The 20000-nt window shown below is 43.4% G+C and overlaps 2 protein-coding genes, 1 non-coding gene and 1 pseudogene across 4 annotated transcripts in view; 3 read left to right on the top strand and 1 right to left on the bottom strand.

Moving 5' to 3' along the window:
* LOC311365262 (potassium voltage-gated channel subfamily KQT member 4-like) overlaps window positions 1–4571 on the top strand; it is a gene marked incomplete at its 5' end in the record, with an annotated part of 8879 nt that extends 4308 nt beyond the window's left edge. Inside the window, 2 exons of the mRNA XM_084484785.1 lie at window positions 683–821; window positions 2444–4571. Of these exons, the coding sequence (XP_084340911.1) occupies window positions 683–821; window positions 2444–2647 (343 nt within the window). The 3' untranslated portion in view covers window positions 2648–4571. The remainder of the gene's footprint in view (window positions 1–682; window positions 822–2443) is intronic.
* A 3159-nt stretch (window positions 4572–7730) lies between these two features.
* On the bottom strand, window positions 7731–11757 carry cfap300 (cilia and flagella associated protein 300; the record flags this gene model as incomplete). The annotated part of the gene is made up of 7 exons (XM_084484684.1): window positions 7731–7862; window positions 9831–9897; window positions 10259–10431; window positions 10880–11028; window positions 11295–11364; window positions 11472–11553; window positions 11648–11757. The coding sequence occupies 7 exons, from the start codon at window positions 11755–11757 to the stop codon at window positions 7731–7733; spliced, it is 783 nt and encodes a 260-aa protein (XP_084340810.1).
* A 3135-nt stretch (window positions 11758–14892) lies between these two features.
* Window positions 14893–15790, top strand: LOC311364950 (annotated as a pseudogene). Its single transcript has 2 exons — window positions 14893–15433; window positions 15535–15790. The product of its transcript is annotated as an uncharacterized misc_RNA (transcript).
* Window positions 15791–19350: 3560 nt separating this feature from the next.
* On the top strand, window positions 19351–19432 carry AC3HAE_035642 (transfer RNA leucine (anticodon AAG)). Its single transcript has one exon. It is a non-coding gene; the product is annotated as a tRNA-Leu (tRNA).
* The last annotated feature ends 568 nt before the right edge of the window (window positions 19433–20000 follow it).

Below are 20000 nucleotides of genomic sequence, written 5' to 3'. Positions count from 1 at the left end.
GACTTCTGATTCTCTGCTGCCGCCTCGCTCTCCGGTGGTAGCGCTCCGGTTCGTCTCTCCGGTGGTAGTGCTCCGGTTCGTCCGGATTCGTGAGCTCAGAGGCGACGGCGACCCACTGACGGACGAAACGACCTCCGGGACCGGACGGAAGCGTCCGTATCCGTATTCACCGCAGGGTGTGAACGGGCCTCTAAAGAGTTTGATGACAGGAGTCAGGGATTTCCTGTTGAACTCTGTGGAGCTTTGAGTCTGCAGATGAAAAGTATTATTATTTTTATATTTTATGTATTCATATTTACGTTATTTATGTTTTTTTTTTTAACAACAATGTTCATAAATATGCATGGCCCCTGTCAAATAAACCAAAAAACCAAAAAAAACAGTCACAGTCCAGGTTGGAGAGTCTTTAACTGGACGTTCTCCTCTGTTCAGACGCTCGGTCAAACAGGATGGAGAGGAGGACTCTCTTGCCACTATCGGCACATTTGAAGCATCGGCTTACACAGTGGCAAATACAATTACTAGTACTTTGTGAACTTTAAATTAAATATATCTGATCATTTGGAGGTAAAGGATGCACTGACTTGTTTTGCCTCATTCACTAACACACAGATTAAAACGATGGTCTTTGTCCCCCTGAAACGCACCGCTTGTGTCCTGTCCCCCCCGCCCCGCGCTGCAGGGTGGACCAGATAGTGGGGCGAGGGGCGGTCGGGTCGGATAAGAAGATCCGGTCGGAGAAGGGGGAGAAGACCCCCCCAGAGCTGGACACCATGGACGAGCTGAGCATGATGGGGAGAGTAGTGAAGGTGGAGAAACAGGTACAGACGGCCTGCTGGGTTGGGATTGTTAAACATTTTTGCTTACTAAGATTACAGCCCATGGGTTGTTTTACAGGTGCTCCAACAGAATGTTGTTTAAGGTGTTCTCCCATATCGTGTAACATATTTCAGCCATAATATTCTCCCATAGCCACAATACTGAGTATACATAACGTAAGCCTTAAGACTGCTGCACAACCAGGGGGCGGGCTTTTAAAGCCACAGAACACGCCCACCTCTACCTTCTTATTTAACTCGGACTCCGCCATTTTAGGTCAGAATCTCTTGGGCGGCGTATCGATTAGATGTAAAGCTTAGAGACGCTCCGCGCGTGTTATATACGATCCCTCTCCTTTTGTTTCATAGACGATAGACAATAGACCAATATCCTTAACCAAATAAAGTGAGTTAAAAGCAATCCTGTCTCGGCGGCCTTTGCTGGACCAAAATTCATAACAATCGATTGTGTGTGTGGATGAAAGCTGGCTTAAGCAGCCTCACCTGGCCCCGGTCTGACTGATTGGACTCTGGGGCTGGGTGAGGCTGCACACCTGTTTTGCACACACCAGAGGGGTATTCCATCAAAGTCGCTAACGAAAGCGGCGCTTCGTTGATTAAGCCCGGTTAGAACTAATGCCAACTTCCACTTGAGGCTTAAGCCGTTCCATCAACGCAGTTCAGCCGCGCCTTGCTCAGGTTAGTTCAAGCCAGGCTAACCTTATCGTGGATTATGCGCGTTCACGAGATATGTAAGCAGCCCAGAACCGTGAATGTCGAATCATGGATCAAATGTCCGAAAAGGACAGAGTGGGATCTTTTCCAGTGGCGAACAGAAGCTGCTTGTGGAGGTCTGTGAGGAGTACACGCATATAATAACTCAAAAAGGGAACACCGTAACCATTAATAGAAACAGGGAGGCTGCCTGGCACAAAAATCGGCGATCTGTTGAATGCATAAGTAGTATTAAGCGTAACATATTTTAACTTAATATTGACCATGGATTTGAAAGCAGGGAGATAGTCTCGAGTTAACGTGTCGGACTTGCACCCGGTCGTCCGGGGTTCTATCCCCTCGCAAGTAATAGTAATATAGGAAGGATTACTAGAGAAATAAAATAACTTTTCATGCCATTTATTTTCCCTTTCTTTGAATATTCTTAATTAGGGAATTAATAAAATTAATAAAGGGAATTACAAAATGAAGCCAACGCCAAGAATACTATGAAATACTCTGGACGCGAACTCGGGTCGCGCCTATCACAGGGAAAGTGCCAGACCATTCACCCAGCCGCTGATTACTGATGACTCGATAATACATCGATTTGTGTAAAAATGTGTGGAAAAAATAGCCACAGTAATAATAGATAGCAATTCATTGAATTATTTCATTTGCATCATTTAATCTTAGACCCTTAGTGAAAATATACGCTGTTTGTACTTCATATATGTACATTTATGACAAAATTGTGAGGACTAGGCTTGGCGGAACCATCTTGTGTAATTTGGACATGGCGTGTGTCACATACTCTGCAACTTAGGTACAACTGCTATAACTCACGACGGAACGTTGCTGACTAAAGACGACCATGGGGCATTCCAGAGCATGTGTTCTGTTTATTTCAGGTCCAGTCCATAGAGAACAAGCTGGACCTTCTGCTCAACTTCTACACCCAGTGCTGGAAGAAAGGCTCGTCTCAGTTCACCCTGTCCTCCCTGCTGGAGCCCGACCTGACGTCCGACTACCACAGTCCCACGGACAACCGGGACCTCTTCCCCTCGGGCAACACCCTCAACATGTCCCGCTCGGAGAGCAGTAACATGGAGTGACAGAGTCCTGTGACCCCCACTCTCCTGTAAGGTCTGAGAGAGGTGGGGAAAGAGAAACAAACGCACAGAAGCCCTTTACATTATGTCTTCCTTATAGGCTAACAATCTTCACTTGAAAGACGTCACTTAAACGTGAGCCCTTTATGACTCTTTATGATGCCTCGTTTGAGGAGGCCGTACAGTGCTGGTACTACAGAACAAGGAAACGCTATCGATAGCGTTCTCCTTTTGACGACTCACCCTTCTGGCCCCCCTGTCTCTTGCAGATGTTGTTGTCTCTTTGTCTTTTGTTTTTTATTTGCGTTTTCTTTTGAGTTTCACCACATTTCAGGCGCTGCCATGAACCACAGTAGCCACTACAGGGGGCCAGCGGTACTGCAGCCTGTGCTGTTTACCCCACACTAGCGTTCAGCCCTCCCTCCGTAACCCTCCACTTATTCACCCCTGAAGCAGTACGGCTCAGAGTTGGCCTCAAGTTTTCTGGGGACATTGACAGTTAATCTGAAACTGTAGTCTTTTATATTTCTGAATAATTCTTCTCCATGTCGACACATTTGGCCCACCTGCACCAATTAATTCAACCTCAGTCCGAGAGGTCCATTGGCTCTGTGAAATAGCTGGGTTCAACGATTACAACTTCGACCCTTAAATATCCTTGTCGGCCGTTTTAGATCCCACCACAGCTGTTGGCGCTGCGCCGAATGTAAGTCGTCCTCACTGACGGCGCCCGACCACACCATCACCACGGTGTACCCAGAAGGACCCCGTCCACACACAGACCAACATGCTCCCACACACACGTCTGGGGATCCTTGGGTTGATTGAGTGACTTTGCAGGGGAAAAAAAAAAACGCTGCCTAATCCAAATAGACAATTTCCATTCATCAAAACAAAAACTGGGAAGAAGGTGAATCAGAAATGTAAAGCACAGACACGGTCATGTTTGCATGCAGTATGCAAGTATGGCCTATGTATGTATATATGTGTGTGTGTGTGTGTGTGTGTGTGTTGGACACTGTTGTGCGCATTAAGCCCACTTGCAAAACTGAACACTCCCCCCTCCCCCCTGTACTTGTACTTAGAGGGAATGTTAGTTATAAATGTCTGTCAGGAGGTGAAAACAGCCTTATGTGTGAAGCTACCAGAGTCTACTGTATGCCTCAAGTATTAGTGTAGCATAAAGCTGGGTTTATTGATCTGACAGTTATTCATACAGTCCTTTCTAGCCCTCCCATCCACATCCCCGCCCTCTTCACAACGTCCGTCTGACCCATAGAAAAACCCTTTTAGAAAACAGCTGTGGACATCAGCCCATCATCATCATCATCATCATCGTCATCATCACGCCATCTTGCCCTAGCTAGCTGGGTGGGTGAACTGTACTGTTCAGTTTGATTAGGACCATTGCTTGTTCCCCCCCCGTGTTAAAGGTACAATATGCAACATATTTCAAAATCACATCCTGTCATGTAGAAACTAGTTTCACATATCGATCGACAATCGGATCGTGCACTGATTGCAAGACTCTTCTACGTTGGTATCACCACAGTGCTGCAGCAGATGATCGCACTGGAGGCCTCGTTAAAAACATGCCATCCAGGAGCACACCCAAACGAAACATATTGCTGGGCGGAAAAACAAGCAACATGTTCCTGGCCACTGTACGAATTCATTTGTTAAGATCGTCCCCCTGCGCAGGAACGGGAAGCACTGCATGGCCTCTGCCCCTCGCCGCGGCTGGTTTCCAGTGCGAGCACGGTGCTCTGTGCTCCAGCCCCCGAGGAGTTTGGCTCTAGCATTGTCCAAGTTCTGGATCTGAACTCTCACTTTAAGTCTACAGGGATCCAGGTTAATGACTCTGATAAATCTCTTAAACAAAGGCTTGCTTTTTGAGGATTGGCGGGGTATGCAAATAATAGGGAGAGGGCAGGGGGGGGGGGCTTTTTTAGTCTGAGTTTAGACTGGAGCTAGCTTTAAATCACACATCTTGCATATTGTACCTTTTGAGCACTTCAGGGAATGCAGCGAGTAATGCAATCCAATTTGCTTCCCGTTACACAGGTTGACCTTTGACCCTGATATTGCTGATGGATGATGTCATCATCGCTCTCACCAGTTGACATCTGCACTGCTGCAATAGGATATGTTAGTCAATTCCGTAGGGTTTTGATCAATTAAAACAGGTGCGTTGAAGTGGAGTGCATGAAGTCATCATGAATGCACGTATTGCTAGGAAACGGTTCAAGCTTTAGAACACAAGGGCAACTGGCTAGAACATGAATTCATTTGTCCCAGGGTTTACTGTCTTTTACAATGATTGCACATCGACTCTCATTTGTACTGTTTTCAGTTGATTTTGTAGAGGTTCAACCGACACATTTTTTTTCAATGTACAACAGATACTTAGAGACAGTGGCTGGAGGGTACACACACACGCACACACACACACTTAGAGCTATTCTTTATTAAAGTGCTTTGATACGTAACATGATAAATGTTCCATGTGCATTTCATTCTGTCTGTTATGTTCTGAATCACTATTTTCAGCTGTATTGGGGTCAGAAAATGTGTCAAACTTCTATGATTTTTATTTTATTTTTTTGGAAAATGATTATGGTTTCTAAGAGGTGGATGTTTGTTAAGTTTATATTCTGTATGTTATTGGGTTATGATGTTTTAGTTATGATCAACAGTAAATGTAGCATTTCTGTGAAGCTAATTCACGGAGGATGAAGCTAAAACACACACACACACACACACACACACACACACACACACACACACACACACACACACACACACACACACACACACCCACACACACACACAATTCTTTCTTATCTTATTCGGCCAGTGCAAATGTATTTTGAGAGTCGAAGAACATTTCCATTTCCTGTCCATTCTTCCAGTGTCTCAGGTGCTTTTCCATTCAACTAAAGCATCTATTCCACACAAACAGCGAATGTAATCTGCCTCTTCAGCATGGTACAATCTAGTGCAATATTTACCCGCCAAGACGCTCTCATTCTGGCACTTTAATGGGACTCGCTGTCGCCAACGTACGGCCATCCTCTTTGACAAACTTTACTTGGCTGCCAAACAAGGTTAGCACTAGCATTAGCACAGAGGGGAACTCCCAGCTCGGTCACTTCATGGTCTCTTTTGGTGTTTAAAGTATACACAAGAGTATACTTTTTTTTAAAGTATACTGTACATGGTAACCTGTAGGGGAGACCACTGCATTTGCATGCGGTTAGCGGTGGTCCGGCATTAGAGAAGGGGGGGGGGGGGGGGGCTGGGGGCCGTGGTGGGTCTGCCGGGACAACAGTGAAGACATAAGGGACGGGAACGGTGCCTTTCTGGCCTTCGTCCCGACCTCGCTGTGAAACAGGGCATCTGTGTCAAACCTGATAGTTAATGCTGCTTCCAGAAAGGATATTTTTTATTTCATTATCGTTTCCCATGTTAATACCCATGCTGTTTTTTTTTGTTTTCTTTCCGTTTGCAAAATGTTATTCAAAAAAAACAAAAACATTTATCAAATGTGTTTAATCAATATGTTCACCATTGAGGAGTGAGATTGTTGTATTATTATTATCATAACAGCAACCGTTGCTATTTTCGAATATATATATTTATATATATTCTGATATAAGGATGCGTTTAGAAGCATTGTTGTAACTTTAATCAGGACCTCTGGGCATTGACGGCTGTGACTCATCACAGCTGTGTTTGATGTGTAGGACTGTGACTCATCACAGCTGTGTTTGATGTGTAGGACTGTGACTCATCACAGCTGTGTTTGATGTGTAGGACTGTGACGTGTAGGGATTTGATCACAGCTGTGTTGAAAAGCCGCTGTGTTTGATCAAAGCAGTGTTTGATATGTAGGGGTGTGATTGATGTGTTTGATGTGTAGGGCTGTTTGATCCCAGCTGGGTTTAGTATCAGCTGTTTTGGATCACACTTTTAATGTGTAGGGCTGTGTTTGATGTGTAGGGGGCTGGAGGCATGAACACTCGCACCGTCAGGGAGCCCCCCTCCAGGCATGTGTCCCGTCATGAGCATGTCACATAGATCAAAATGGCTTCCACAAAACTACCTCTGAGGCCACTAGGGGGCGCTAGGCTAGGAAACCAAGCAAGAGATCACTCGTTGTCTGAATTGACATGTATGCATGTTCTGACTCTTCTTCTGCACGTGTCTCTCTATCTTTCTCTTTTTCCCTCTATCCCTCTCACTCTCTGTCTGTCTCTCTCTCTCTGTCTGTCTTTCTCTCTCTGTCTGTCTCTCTCTCTCTTCCCATCCCTCCTCTCTCCATAACATCCTATAGACATTCTTTCACTGACTTGCTGCCATTCGACATTCCAGCCCCTGTAATTGCTAACTTATGTATTGGAACTATCGTAATGAGAAACATTCAACACAAATCAAAGCAATAAGTTAAAAAACGCTAAAGACAAAGTCTTCCACTTCCAATCGACAACGTTCGAAATGAGATGTCTTTCAGACTTGTTTTATTTTCTAATGGAATATGAAAACCTCTTTTAGATCTCTCTATTAGAAGAGAAACCAACCTAAGCTTACCTACTGAGAATAATATAAATCACTTGACTAACTTATTAACTTATTTGTTTCAATTAAAGCTCTTTGGATTGAACTGGTTTCTACTCTTTATTTCCCAACAGCAAAGAGGTTTAATGAACTGAGCGCATTAGCATTTAAGGACCAGACTGTACTTAACACCAAGGGTGCTCTGTTCCATTCAAGGTTTATAAATGAGTCATTATTATTGTTTTTAGTTGTTGGTGGTACACATTTTATCAATACCTTATTGCCCAGCTATTCATTTCCAAATTGTAAACATTCTAAACTAATACATAGTAACAATGATAGACTGCAAATATACTATTAAGAAATGTAATTGCATATTTCATCTCTCATGAACTGATTCCAAATGTAATTTACAAAACAACCAAACTAAGAACCCTGAACAGTATTTGGTTAAATGGTCCAAAAAACACAAGAGGGAAACAAACAATGTAAATGTGACTGAACATTTAACTACATAACTATATTTAAGTCACAGAGTAAAACTCCCGACCCCGTAGCAGTGGTAGAATAAACACACATGACGTTTAAAAGGGTCCACTATCAGGTAGGCGAAGCTTTGATCCTCGTCCTCTCTGCCAGGGTAACGGGATCCAGTCTCGTCCTAGAAGACAGAGAGAAGACATCGCCTAACTGATCAAAGTGATGAAACTAGTAACTGATGCTGGCACAGACTACAGGTCACGTTGGCACAGACTACAGGTCACTTCGATGGCACAGACTTCAAATCACTTACTTTGGCACAGACTACAAGACACTTACGTTGGCACAGACTACAAGACACTTACGTTGGCACAGACTACAAGTCACTTACGTTGGCACAGACTACAAGTCACTTACGTGGGCACAGTTACGTGGGCACAGACTACAGTTTAGTTTAGTTTTTTTATTATTATTGTGTCATGCATTAGCATGTCCAGCCCACAAGGGCTTACAAGACACCATTATAAAACAGACCAAAAACCAAAAGTAGATGCTAAACAATACTAACATTAACGATATAAACCATCCTGACGTTTCATCCAGGCTTTAGTAACAAAAGAGGCTAACTTATAAACATTAAAGGTAAACAAACATTCCATCCTGGCATCATCATTACCCCAAAATATTACAGGGTTTTGAGCAAACAGTTCATTTACAACAGGTACTCTTAGTTCATCAGAGAAGGGACAGTATAAAAGAAAATGAGATTCATTCTCCACTTCTCGTAAATCACAAAGTTCACAGAGTCTCTGTTCCTCTGGGATATTTTTAAATCTGCTGACCTCAAGTGCCAGGGGAAGTATAATTCCCATTATTAATTGGGCAATCAAGGATCTCTGATTTCTTGGTAAATTTGTTTTAACATGTAATTCTGTTTCATAATTATGCTTGATTTGGACATATGTCCGTAATTTCGGTTTTAACATTATATCATTTAACCATTTTTCATTGAACCCAACAAGTAACTTTTTTCTAATTTTGGTTATGCTGCATGATAAATTATTTCTATAGATATACTGAAAATCGGCTTCTTCAAAGACAGCATGAATCTCTGTGGCCCATGGAGAGTTCTGGACTTTACTCCAAAGGAAAACTTTCTTATTGATCCTGTCATCTGACATATTAATAAAACGATTCCACAGTCTAATCATATCACACTTTCTCCTTATTATACCAGAAATCCAGCCCACGTCACCCTGAGCAGCCAAAGAGGGAACATATTTATGAATACCCAGAAAACAGCGTATAGCTCTGTTTTATACTGCATCTGAAATCCTTCTTTCTTTAAATCCCCATACCCCAGCAGCGTAATTCACAATGGGAGAAACACATGCATCATACAATTGAGAGTAAGTAGAATAACCAAGGTCTTTACATATTTTTTACTTGTTAACAACGGAACCCAAAGCTCTGCCAGCTGAATCAGCCAAGAGTTTAATTCCATTTTCATAATTCATAAATTCATCAAGTGGAAATCCTAAATATTTATAAACAGATGTATTTTCTAATGGCATATCAGAAAAAGTAAAGATTTTCTCACTTCTTGGGACACCTTTTTTTCTAAAATGAATTATCTGTGTTTTACTCTGATTTATGGACAGCCTCCATCTGCAACACCAGGTCTGAACTAAGTTTAACATATTCTGTAAATCATCCTCTGATTCAGCCAGCAGAACAATATCATCCGTGTACAACAAAATACCCACAGTTAAATCATTCAAATGTATACCTAAATAAGCATTCTTGATTTCAAAAGCCAGGTCATTTATATAAAGAGAAAACAAACTAGGGGACAGGACATCACCCTGTTTAACACCAAAGGGGGTTTTAAACCAGTCAGTTTGAACAATTTTTACCTGAACACATGCAACTGGGAAACTATACAGTGACTTTAGAGCTTGATAGAATTTACCATCCACACCTCCTTTTAAAAGTTTTAAGGCAAGCAGATCTCTATTTACCCAATCAAAAGCCTTTTGGAAAGGCATACAAAAGTAGATTTATTTTCTTTGTAAATTGTATGAATATGATCAATGCAGGCTCAACTCCTACAAGTCACTTACGTGGGCACAGACTACAAGTCACTTACTTTGGCACAGACTTTGAGCACAGTGGAGACCACGCTGATCCCCATGCTCTGAGGATCCTTTCGTACACTACAGAGAACACACACACACACACACACACACACACACACACACACACACACACACACACACACACACACACACACACACACACACACACACACACACACACACACACACACACACCTTTACTACAGTGGTGAGCGTCTGAACGTGGTCTCATATTCATTCTCAAGAATGAATTACAGTGATAGATCAAATGGTCCATAGGAACTAAGTTAGGATTATTCATTTAGCAGATGCTTTTATCCATAGGTTCTTGGTTCAAACCCAGAACCTTCCGGCTCTGAGTCAAGCACCCTAACCACTAGACTATCCTGCCCCCTCATATCAGATGCCAAACAGGAAGCACAGGAATTGACCCAATCACCTGATGAGGTCTTTGTAGATGAGCTTGGTGAGGTGAGCATAGGGAGCGATGCTCTCTTCATACTGACACAGCTCCCCTCCGAGACACAGGTGTTTGAAGAGACGGAAGAGGAACTCCCCTCGTTCCTCTTGGCCAATCACGTCATAGTTCTCAGACTCCTCTTCCTGCAGTGCCTTAACCAGAGGAGGAGAGGATGTGTTGAGTTGGGACAGTATAAGATGGATAGCAGCTAATAGAGGGAGAGAAGGGGGTGACTAGAGGTAAAAACAGACATGGCCATGTTATCAAACAGTATGTAAGAATGGCCTGTGTGTGTGTGTGTGTGTGTGTGTGTGTGTGTGTGTGTGTGTGTGTGTGTCTGTGTGTGTGTGTACGGTTGTGTGTGTGTGTATGTGTGTGTGTGTGTGTGTGTGTTTGGAATACTAGTGCACATTAAACCCACTTGCAGAAACTGAGAGGAACAGTTGCTGAGAGATGGATGGAGAGAGAAAGGGATACGGAGACAGAGAAAAGGAGAGAGAGATACAGTAGCTAGATACAAACAATAATAAGAGAGTACGAGAAAGGGGGAGACAGTGAGAGAGCGAGAGAGAGAGAAAATGGGTGAGGGGAGGGACTCACCCGTCGCAGCTCATCGTAGTCGGGGTAGAAGTCATGGAAACATTTGACGACGTTTCCAGAAGGACTCAGGATCCGCCTGCAGGAGTAGATGGGGTCCAACAGGTCCATGGACACCCTAGTGCAGGGAACCACCTCTATGTCAACACACACTGGAAATACACACAGAGTTAGATTGTTAGATTGTTAGATTGTACGCTTTAGACTTTCTCTTTAGTCACTGCCTTAGATTTTGGTCATGATGTCAATATGGATTGGGAGTTTTAACTCATATGACAGGAAACTAAAACAGATCAGTGGTGAAAAATTGACATTAAACGTAATCATTCAAGCAGGTAGACATTATTTACTGAAAACAGGCCACACAAAAGTGGGACTTATAGTGTAGTGTAGTGGTTATTGATCAAAAGACAATTACCTAAAGGCACAGAGGGTCCAGCTTGCAGCTTTCTCAGGTTGGAAACCACTTGAGGATCTTTGAAGAACATCTATATGTGTAAGATGACATTAGCGCCAATCTAAAAATAATGTAGTTTGAAAGTATTATTGATACCAACTTGTTGGTGACATTGGAAAGTAATTTAAGGAATCTTACCAATGCAAAATGGTGGCTGTTGTAAGGGTAGAAGCTCTGGTCAAAGCTGTAATATTGAACGGAGATTCTGCCAAGCATGGACCTGAAATGAGCAAGGTACATTACTACGAACACTTATCATTGGTCAAATCTAAAAATAATATTGCTATATAATATAAGTGTAAATATTACGTCACCATTTCATCAGCAGTTCTAACGAAGCTTTATCCTGAAGAAAGGACGGCGTCTTGTTCAAAAGTGGGGTAAAAGAAAAGTTTTGCTCAAACTTGTACTTTTCCTCTGCCATCGTGCAGTGGTCTGAAACGAGACGATATCCACTACGCAGCAGCAGCAGCCACCCTGATCGGCAACCATCGGCTCTGCAAGGTTTGTTTAGGCGTTACCTTAACAACACATCACCGAACTACCCGGTGTTATCCACTAGAGAGAGCCAGAGGACCTCGATATAATGCAGTAGATTGAACGAGTTCAACAGAGGTGTCACCGTTCTAGCACAAACACGGGTCAAAATACCAGCGTCCGTCCTATGATGTCTGCCTGTAGCTTAAATAAGTAGAACCCTAGCACTGAGTCATCTTGGTGGACTGATGGACTGCTTAATTTGTGGCGATCTCCCCTTCTTACCGTTAATACAGACACATCAGGGCAGGATGGTCGGGGAAGGCTCGTGAATATTCATGAGGGAACTCATCCCTGATTGGCTCGCCGTGATACATCTGGCTTTATCACTATTAACCAGAAGCAGCAATACGGTGAGTGATATCCAGTTTAGGCGTGTTATTACCTGTGTATTAATAGCAAATGACTGTTAATGCGAGCTAGTAAGCAGACGATGACGTCTGCTCAGTGGCGGACTCAGACGGTTTGAAGGGCAGGGGCGAAAAAATAAAAAGGGCACTTCTGCACAACATGGGGCCCCACCAGCGCGCAAAACGCTATGATGCATCATGTATGATGAAATAGTCCTCATCCTTATTAAGATTATACGGAAGAGGATTAGGGCCACACATAAGAAAAAAAATGAGTTCTGACCTTATTCTCAGAATTCTGAGAAAAAAAGTAAAATTTTTGAGATTAAAGTCAGAATAGTCCTCGAAGCACCGAAGACATTTAAAGAATAGGCAAATGCATGTTGTAACCAAAGTAACATTTAACATTAACACATACATTCTATCAACTATCTATGCCTTTAAGTTTGTTAAGCGTGCTCCATGCGAGGATGGTAGAAGTTGATTTCCTTTTACTGATGTCAATGTTGTTTGTTTAAATTGTTTAGGTGATGCTTTTGCCCAATAGCCTCCAACTAAACTTTGCCAATGGGACCTATACATTTAAAACCCACCCAGAAGAGGTTGTTTGTCTATACCCTCTGTACTACTAAAGGGAAAAAAGGGGTTGGAACACCAATGTAACACATTATTAGTTTGCTAACAGCCTAACAAGACCTGGAACACCATTAACATAAGAAGTTTGACATTAACCTTGCTTCAACAACACTTTTTTTTTGTTTTATTCTTACTGTTACTTTGGTTGCAACATGCATTTGCCTATTCTTTAAATGTCTTTGGTGCTTCGAGGACAATCAACACCATATCTGTCAATTTGAGCCTCTTGAGGGCAAGAACTGCAACATTTCTCTTAAAGTAAGACTTCACACTGAGGAGGAGGTGTTAAAGGACAGGACGAGGGGACCCAAACGCTTGACACAGGGAGGCAGAGACGGGCTGAAAGGAAGTGGGATTTATTGGGACAAGGGGTAACGACAAGCCAGGCTAGGCAAGCGGTAGTCAGGCAGGCGAGGATTCGGTAATGGGCAGGCAGTCAGGCAGGCAAGGGTTCGGCGACAGGCGGGTGGTCAGGCAGGCGAGGGTCCAGTAACGGGCAGGCAGGCAGTCAGGCAGGCAAGGACTCGGCGACAGGTGGGTGGTCAGGCAGGCAGGGGTTTGGCAACAGGTAGGCAGAGTGAAGGACAGAGAACTAGAGGAGAGGGAAGAGGGTTACGAGGAGGGCAGGGAAACGGAGCAAGTCTCAGAAAGTGCTGGTAGGACCGATACGAACTTGGGAGTTGTAAACGACGAACTGGTGCCGGCTGATTGGAGATCCCTGGCTGAAGTAGGGAATGGAGATTGCAGATTGCAGACAGGTGTGTCGGGAGAATGAGGAACAGTGGCGACAAGCGGCCACTAGATGGGGGTGTTGGACCATGTAGCAGGACGTGGCGTAACAGGAGGTCCGCAGATGGCTTCAAGCCTTTCAGAAGTCATCACAAACGACATGGCGGGTGAACAAAAGCTACCCTGCGGAACGGCAAAGGCAGAACATGTACAGAGTAAGTGATTCCATAGCAGGTGCATTCATTTATTTTTTGCAAGGGTTCAGCCAAAACCTTAATTGAATGTGTTTGAAGGTGGACCTAAGATGCCAACACAGCACGCAGAATTCATCCTCAAAAAAAAAAATGCATCCTGCCCTGCTGTGATGTATATCGTTCTCAAGAGGCAAAGCTTTTCGCAGAACAGAAAGTCCAGGTTAGATCTATCTATTAGTCACTCTGTCTCAGTTTTCTAAATAATGTAATGATATATGTAATGATAATTGTATTGTCCTCAGATCTGCTGATGTACACATCAATGAAGGATTGTGTCTCTACATCACCCTGAAACATACACATCATCACCTGCTCATGTGTGCTGAGGCTATGTGGTACCGAGATGTAGCACCAGAGACCAGCAATAAACTACAGACTCTTTTTGAAAGTGGCCACTCTCCCTCTTCTGCTTTAACCACACTAAAATACGACCTTCAGGAAGAGATGGGCGACTCATACGTCTTTGCAGCTGCTGATCGCTCTGGATTTGTCCAGATCTAAGTTTCTGTTTTAGGTAAGTAATAGTAAAACATACAATTGGAACATTTTAAGAATGTGATCACTATTATCAAGTGAAAGATTCTGTGATAATGTGGTAATGTACGTGATATAATGTACTAAATCCTGTGTATAATTGTAATTTCAGGCTTTATTACAACATTTTCAAGAGGTCGTACGGGGAGTTATCCGGGGACGCCATGCTCACCAGCCTACAGGCATCACTTGATGCATACAACACAAAGGAAGGGGCAGAGTGCGGGAAGATGTCTGCAGATTCTAAGAACGTCATCATTGTTTCATGCAGTTCCCTCATGAGGCGAGTCCATTCAATGGTCCCTGAGAGTGCAGAGATGGTCTTTGTGGACTCTTCTGGGAATTGCGACAGAACTAATAGCAGGGTGTTCCTGATGTTGACCCACTCAGCCATTGGAAGACTGCCCTTGATAACATCATCCGAGTCTCAGAGTGTCATCACTGCAGGACTGCAGCTCCTCAAGAGCATTCTTCCGGAGGACGCATTTTTTCGCAGAGGAGAGCTCGGCACAAGTGGTGATGACTGATGACTGCCAGGCATTACGGCAGGCCCTCAGCGAGTCTTATCCACAGACAACGCCCATCCTCTGTGTTTTCCACATTTTGCAGGCGATGTGGAGGTGGCTGTGGGATGCACACAATGTGGTACCAAAGTCTGACCGTCAACACCTGCTACAGCTCTTCAAGGCTATGGTGTACGCAAAAAATCCAGGAGAACTTGAGGCCTCATACCATGGGGCATAAGAGGACTCCACGGCAAAGCTTCACCCACAATACTGCAAATATCTGACAGCTATTTTCAGCAGACGTGAGGCCTGGGCAATTTGTCTCCGCACACATCTCCCCACACGAGGAAACGACACAAACAACTATGTTGAGAGTGCGATGAGGGTGCTGAAGGACCAGGTCCTCTATAGGCTGAAGGCCTACAACATAACCCAGCTGATGGCCTTTATTATCACCACCACCACCACTATATTACTATTGCCAGAGGCTCATCGACGCAGCAAACAACAGAATCAAGTTGAAGTCGAAAGGGGACACAAGAAGAACCAACAATGTATGAAATTGTTACATGGTCTATTATTGCCGTTTTAATTCTCATATGCCGTATGTATGCTATACTTAAAAAAAAAAGTCTCCTTTGATGTGACACTGTAGGAGGATGAGGTGAACTTCATGGTTGACACCCATAAAGAACGGATACTCACACCAGCTGCCAGGAAGGGATTTTATGAAATTGCCACAGGTATAGTATCTTGGTCCATAACTTTGCCTGTGTTGTGGCAAATTTTGTCGTCCCTTTTTCTATGGACAGCACATGGGGATCTCTAAGACAGGGCTATGGTTCAGTTTACACCAGATTTGCCCTTCATCGAATGCTTTATGTATTTTGATACAGTATAGCAAGAAATAACATCTTCCTCTGCCCTACAAAGGAAAGAACAACATACCAGACAACTGGTACAGGGGAATGACTGAAGATCAGAATGCAGACCAGTCTGTCACAGGTAAATAACTTTGAATGAATATACTGTTCATTAGACAATCAGCCATAGTTTCATTAAAAAATTTATCATTCTTTTAAATTTCTCTTTATTTAGATCCCCTTTGTGCAGCTGCAGTGGAGAGCCGAGAAAGCCCAGCCCGAGGAGTGGACGAGGCTGGCGATAGTGACGGCTGCTCAGCTGGTGAGGAATCATCGGAACAATCCAGGCAGAGGTGGGCAGAATTCAAATCAAAAGTGTTTTAATGTTATGTGGTCTTACACCGAAACAGGACAGCAGAGAAATAATTTTAAAAAAATTAGTGGGAGAGAGATGGATGGGCTAGGCTTGCTCTGATAGTGACCTTCAGGTCATCTGTATTGTTGGGTGTGCTGTAACTCATCTCCCTCACGACATTATCGCATAGTTTACTGGCTAGTGCTGGCGAGAGAGAGAGACTGGGGATGTGGGACATTCTGTTACATGTAGATGTAATGATGGACCATGAGGTGTTGTTTGCATTCTCTGTTTGGGGGCAAAAAAGGCATGTGTGCGTGTGTGTGTTTGTTTATGGTGACAGAAATTATGTGTGTTTGAGGGGGGCTGGTGACTGACACACACACACACACACACACACACACACACAGACACACACACACACACACACACACACACACACACACACACACACACACACACACACACACACACACACCAGAAGTTACTACCATTTACACACACACACACACACACACACACACACACACACACACACACACACGCACAAGCACAAAAAATGTACTTGTTACTAGTAACCATTAACCAATACTTGTTGATGTATGTTGTTGTTCCCATTGCAGGGTCAGGGGGATGATGGAGGGCCTTATTGGAAATGTACAGTCTGAGTTTGACTTGTACAAGGCTCCCAGGGAGAAGATGCTGGCCTCCTATGACAGAATGACAACAGACAGACAGCCAGCTAATCTCTGCACTGGCCACATTTGGCCAGCAAAGTGCCCCTGCCGGATCAGGTGCTTGGAGGATGGCGAGAAGGGGCATGCAAACAAGCATGAAGATTGGAGTGCAGCCGACAGCTGTGGCTCGTCGGAAGACGCCACTTGGAGGCAGGCCTGCCCTCATTACTGGGCGGCCAACAAAAAGCTCAAGAAGAGAGCACAACTATGGAAGGGCAAAGGGCAATTCACTGCCCAAAAGGCCGGCACCACATAGTATATCCCAGTGTGTCACTGATTGTGCTGCACTTGGCAAAAATGACAGTAAATAGACAATATAGACAATTGTTTTTTTCGGGGTCAGTTGGTTCCGCTTGATCTCTGAGCTTGAGCGGAGTCGGATGAATGACGCGCTCTGTCGGAACTGAACACCGAAGATACCTGAGGTCCGCACGCCGGCGCATGCCGGTGCACACCGGCGCACGCCAGCGCACGGGGACTGGCTATCGCTGTCTTTCTACTCTCGCTGGAATGTAAACTTTGTGTTGAGCAAAGGTTTGCATTCCCCTGTTGCATAGACAAGACCATCCTAATACACCACTCTTTTTGATTTTTCTCATCAATTTGTTGGGTTGTTTTTGTGGAGCCTTTTGTTGTTGTTTTGGGATTGTTGACGGGGGGGGGGGGGGACGAACACGTCTCTGCTTTTTTTATGCCGTGAGAAATTCGATGTGTGAGCGTGTGTAAACAGGCAAAAGCGTGTGTCACACGGTGAAACCGTGAGAGTTTGCAGCTGTGTCTTATCAAAGTTATCTTTAAAGTTTTATTTCAAGTAATTTATTTAGACACAGACCGTGATGAATTAAATAAGAAATAGATGGATAGTCTTATGGTCAGGGTGTTTGTCTCTTATATGAAAGGTTCTTGGTTTGCACCTCCATATATGCAGTCTACCTCTGCACACCTCCTTTCAGTTATCCTCTTTTCTGTTCCTTGATTCCATGTATGCAACAGAAAGCTACTGGACATCACTACGGGTAAAAGCATCTTGTTGCTGCGGTAGCATGTTTCTCCTGCATTCATCTCCAGTGTACCCCACTGTTTCTGCCCTGTTGTTGTTTTGGTACAATTGGGGTTCTGGTTGTTTTCTGATGGGAACAGGGTTGCTGTATCGTACACGATCACAATGACGAAAGTTCAGTTTTTGTTTTAAATTGTTCTTGTTTAAATGTATAGCTGTCATTCGTTTACAAACGTGTCCTTCTAATTGCATTGAATGCAGCCTTATACATTTGAATACATTTTGTTACGTTTGTTCAATGTTTGTTGTCTCCCATTTCATCCGCCCTAATGACAGTTCTTTCCACATGGCAATAGATTTACTAGTGAAACCGTATGATTTCTGATATTTGTTCATAGTGGTTCTGCCACACCCCACAACCAATTACATTATAGAAAGAAGGGCCATAAAATCTGTAGGCCTATCCATAGAATATTTTCGCATAGGGCTACATGAATTTTAATATAGCTTTTCACCTATCAATCCACCTATTACACATACTTCACCTACTGATGTACAGATAATATTTGATGAGTATAGACATAATCTTTAACCTGCTCACTAACCAGGGATTCCAGCACTTTTGATAACATTGAGAGGTTTGAGAGTGGTCTGTAAGTATATATATCTTTTTTGAATCCCCTCCTTTTAGTAGGGGTCGAACATAAGCAGCCTTCAAGATCTTAGGGATTTAGTTTGAAGCCAATGAGAGATTAAAAAGATGTGTCAATGGTTCAGCTATTAGGTCTACTGCTAATTTTAAAAACCTTGATTTCCAAGTGATCCGGACCAGCAGGTTTTCTAAGGTTCAACTGCTTTAAGGCTTTGTGAACCGCAGCAACCGTAAAAGGGGTATGATTAAAAGTGTTGTGTACATCACTAGCATTGTTACTCAAATTTACAGATTTCACAGCAGAATGTGTGGCAGAATTGAACAAGAACCCAGAAGAACTAAAATACTCATTAAAACAGTTAAACATTTCTAAGACCATTGAAAAATGTTAACTTGCCTGCCAAGAAAAATGCCTGGTTTAAGGGATTTCAATGGGAATCTTGAAGCATTTCAAGAAACATCGGGTCAATACTTGGCATCGAACGACTGTGCACAACATTGATTGAGCACAGAACTGAGGGCTCGACCAGGATTTGAACCCAGGACCTCTTGCACCCTAAGCGAGAATCATTTCTGAAATTGGTCAAATGATAAGCAGGGACGCAAGCGTTTAGAACAATTGTATGGTTCCAACTCATTGCTACCAACTTAAAATGTTCATTCTTCATTCCGACTGCATTAAAGTCTTATTTTGTAAGGCAAAAATAGTTACAGATGGCCTGTGATATAGTGTTGCCGAGTTGTCCAAGGTGCTGGATTTAGGCTCCAGTTCAAGGAGGCGTTGTTTCAAATTCTTGCAATGGCAGGCAACCCTTTCCAATGAAGCATCATTTTGAAAGGCCGTTAAGAAAGTAGGCACTTTGAGGTAGTGTGGCCGAGCGGTTTAAGGCGCTGGATTAAGGTTCCAGTCTCTCAGGAGGCGTGGGTTCAAATCACACCACTGCCAGTCAAAAACCTACGTTCAAGGAGCAATTTCAAACGCATTTCTCAAAAGGCAATCCTGTGGACTGAATGTCTCGCTTAAAAGCTTAGTATCCCCTCCAAAAAAACCCCAACATCACTGGAGGACGTACACAAGGCCTCACTTTGTTTATCTTTCGTTCCCACTAATCCAATTGGGAGTGAATCATGCAAATGAGAATCAATGCTAGAGCATAAGCAGTACTCAAAGTTGAATAGGTGACTTACCTTAATGTGAATTCTGTTGGTTTGGGAAGAATGTAAAATCCACAATACTGCACCACAATTTGAACTCGGATCACTGGATTCAAAGTCCAGAGTGCTGAACATTAGACCATTCATCCTTAAGTTGAAGCAATTAATTAATACAACATTGTCCAAAGTGTGAAAAACATATGCTCCTTATTGCATTTCAGCAATGACCTGTCCTGTTGTATTTGCCTCAAGATATCTTCCAATGTTTTATTTCCAATGAAAGCAGGTTTGCGGGTTGATGGCAACTAAGACCAAAGACAAAAATATTCACTAGGCCGCCAAGAATCTTGCGATGAGAG

Source organism: Micromesistius poutassou (genome assembly GCF_964030765.1).
Source record: "Micromesistius poutassou genome assembly, chromosome: 20".
NCBI lineage: Eukaryota > Metazoa > Chordata > Actinopteri > Gadiformes > Gadidae > Micromesistius > Micromesistius poutassou.
Note: the sequence above shows the minus strand (reverse complement) of the source record. Positions and strands in the feature narration are given on the sequence as shown.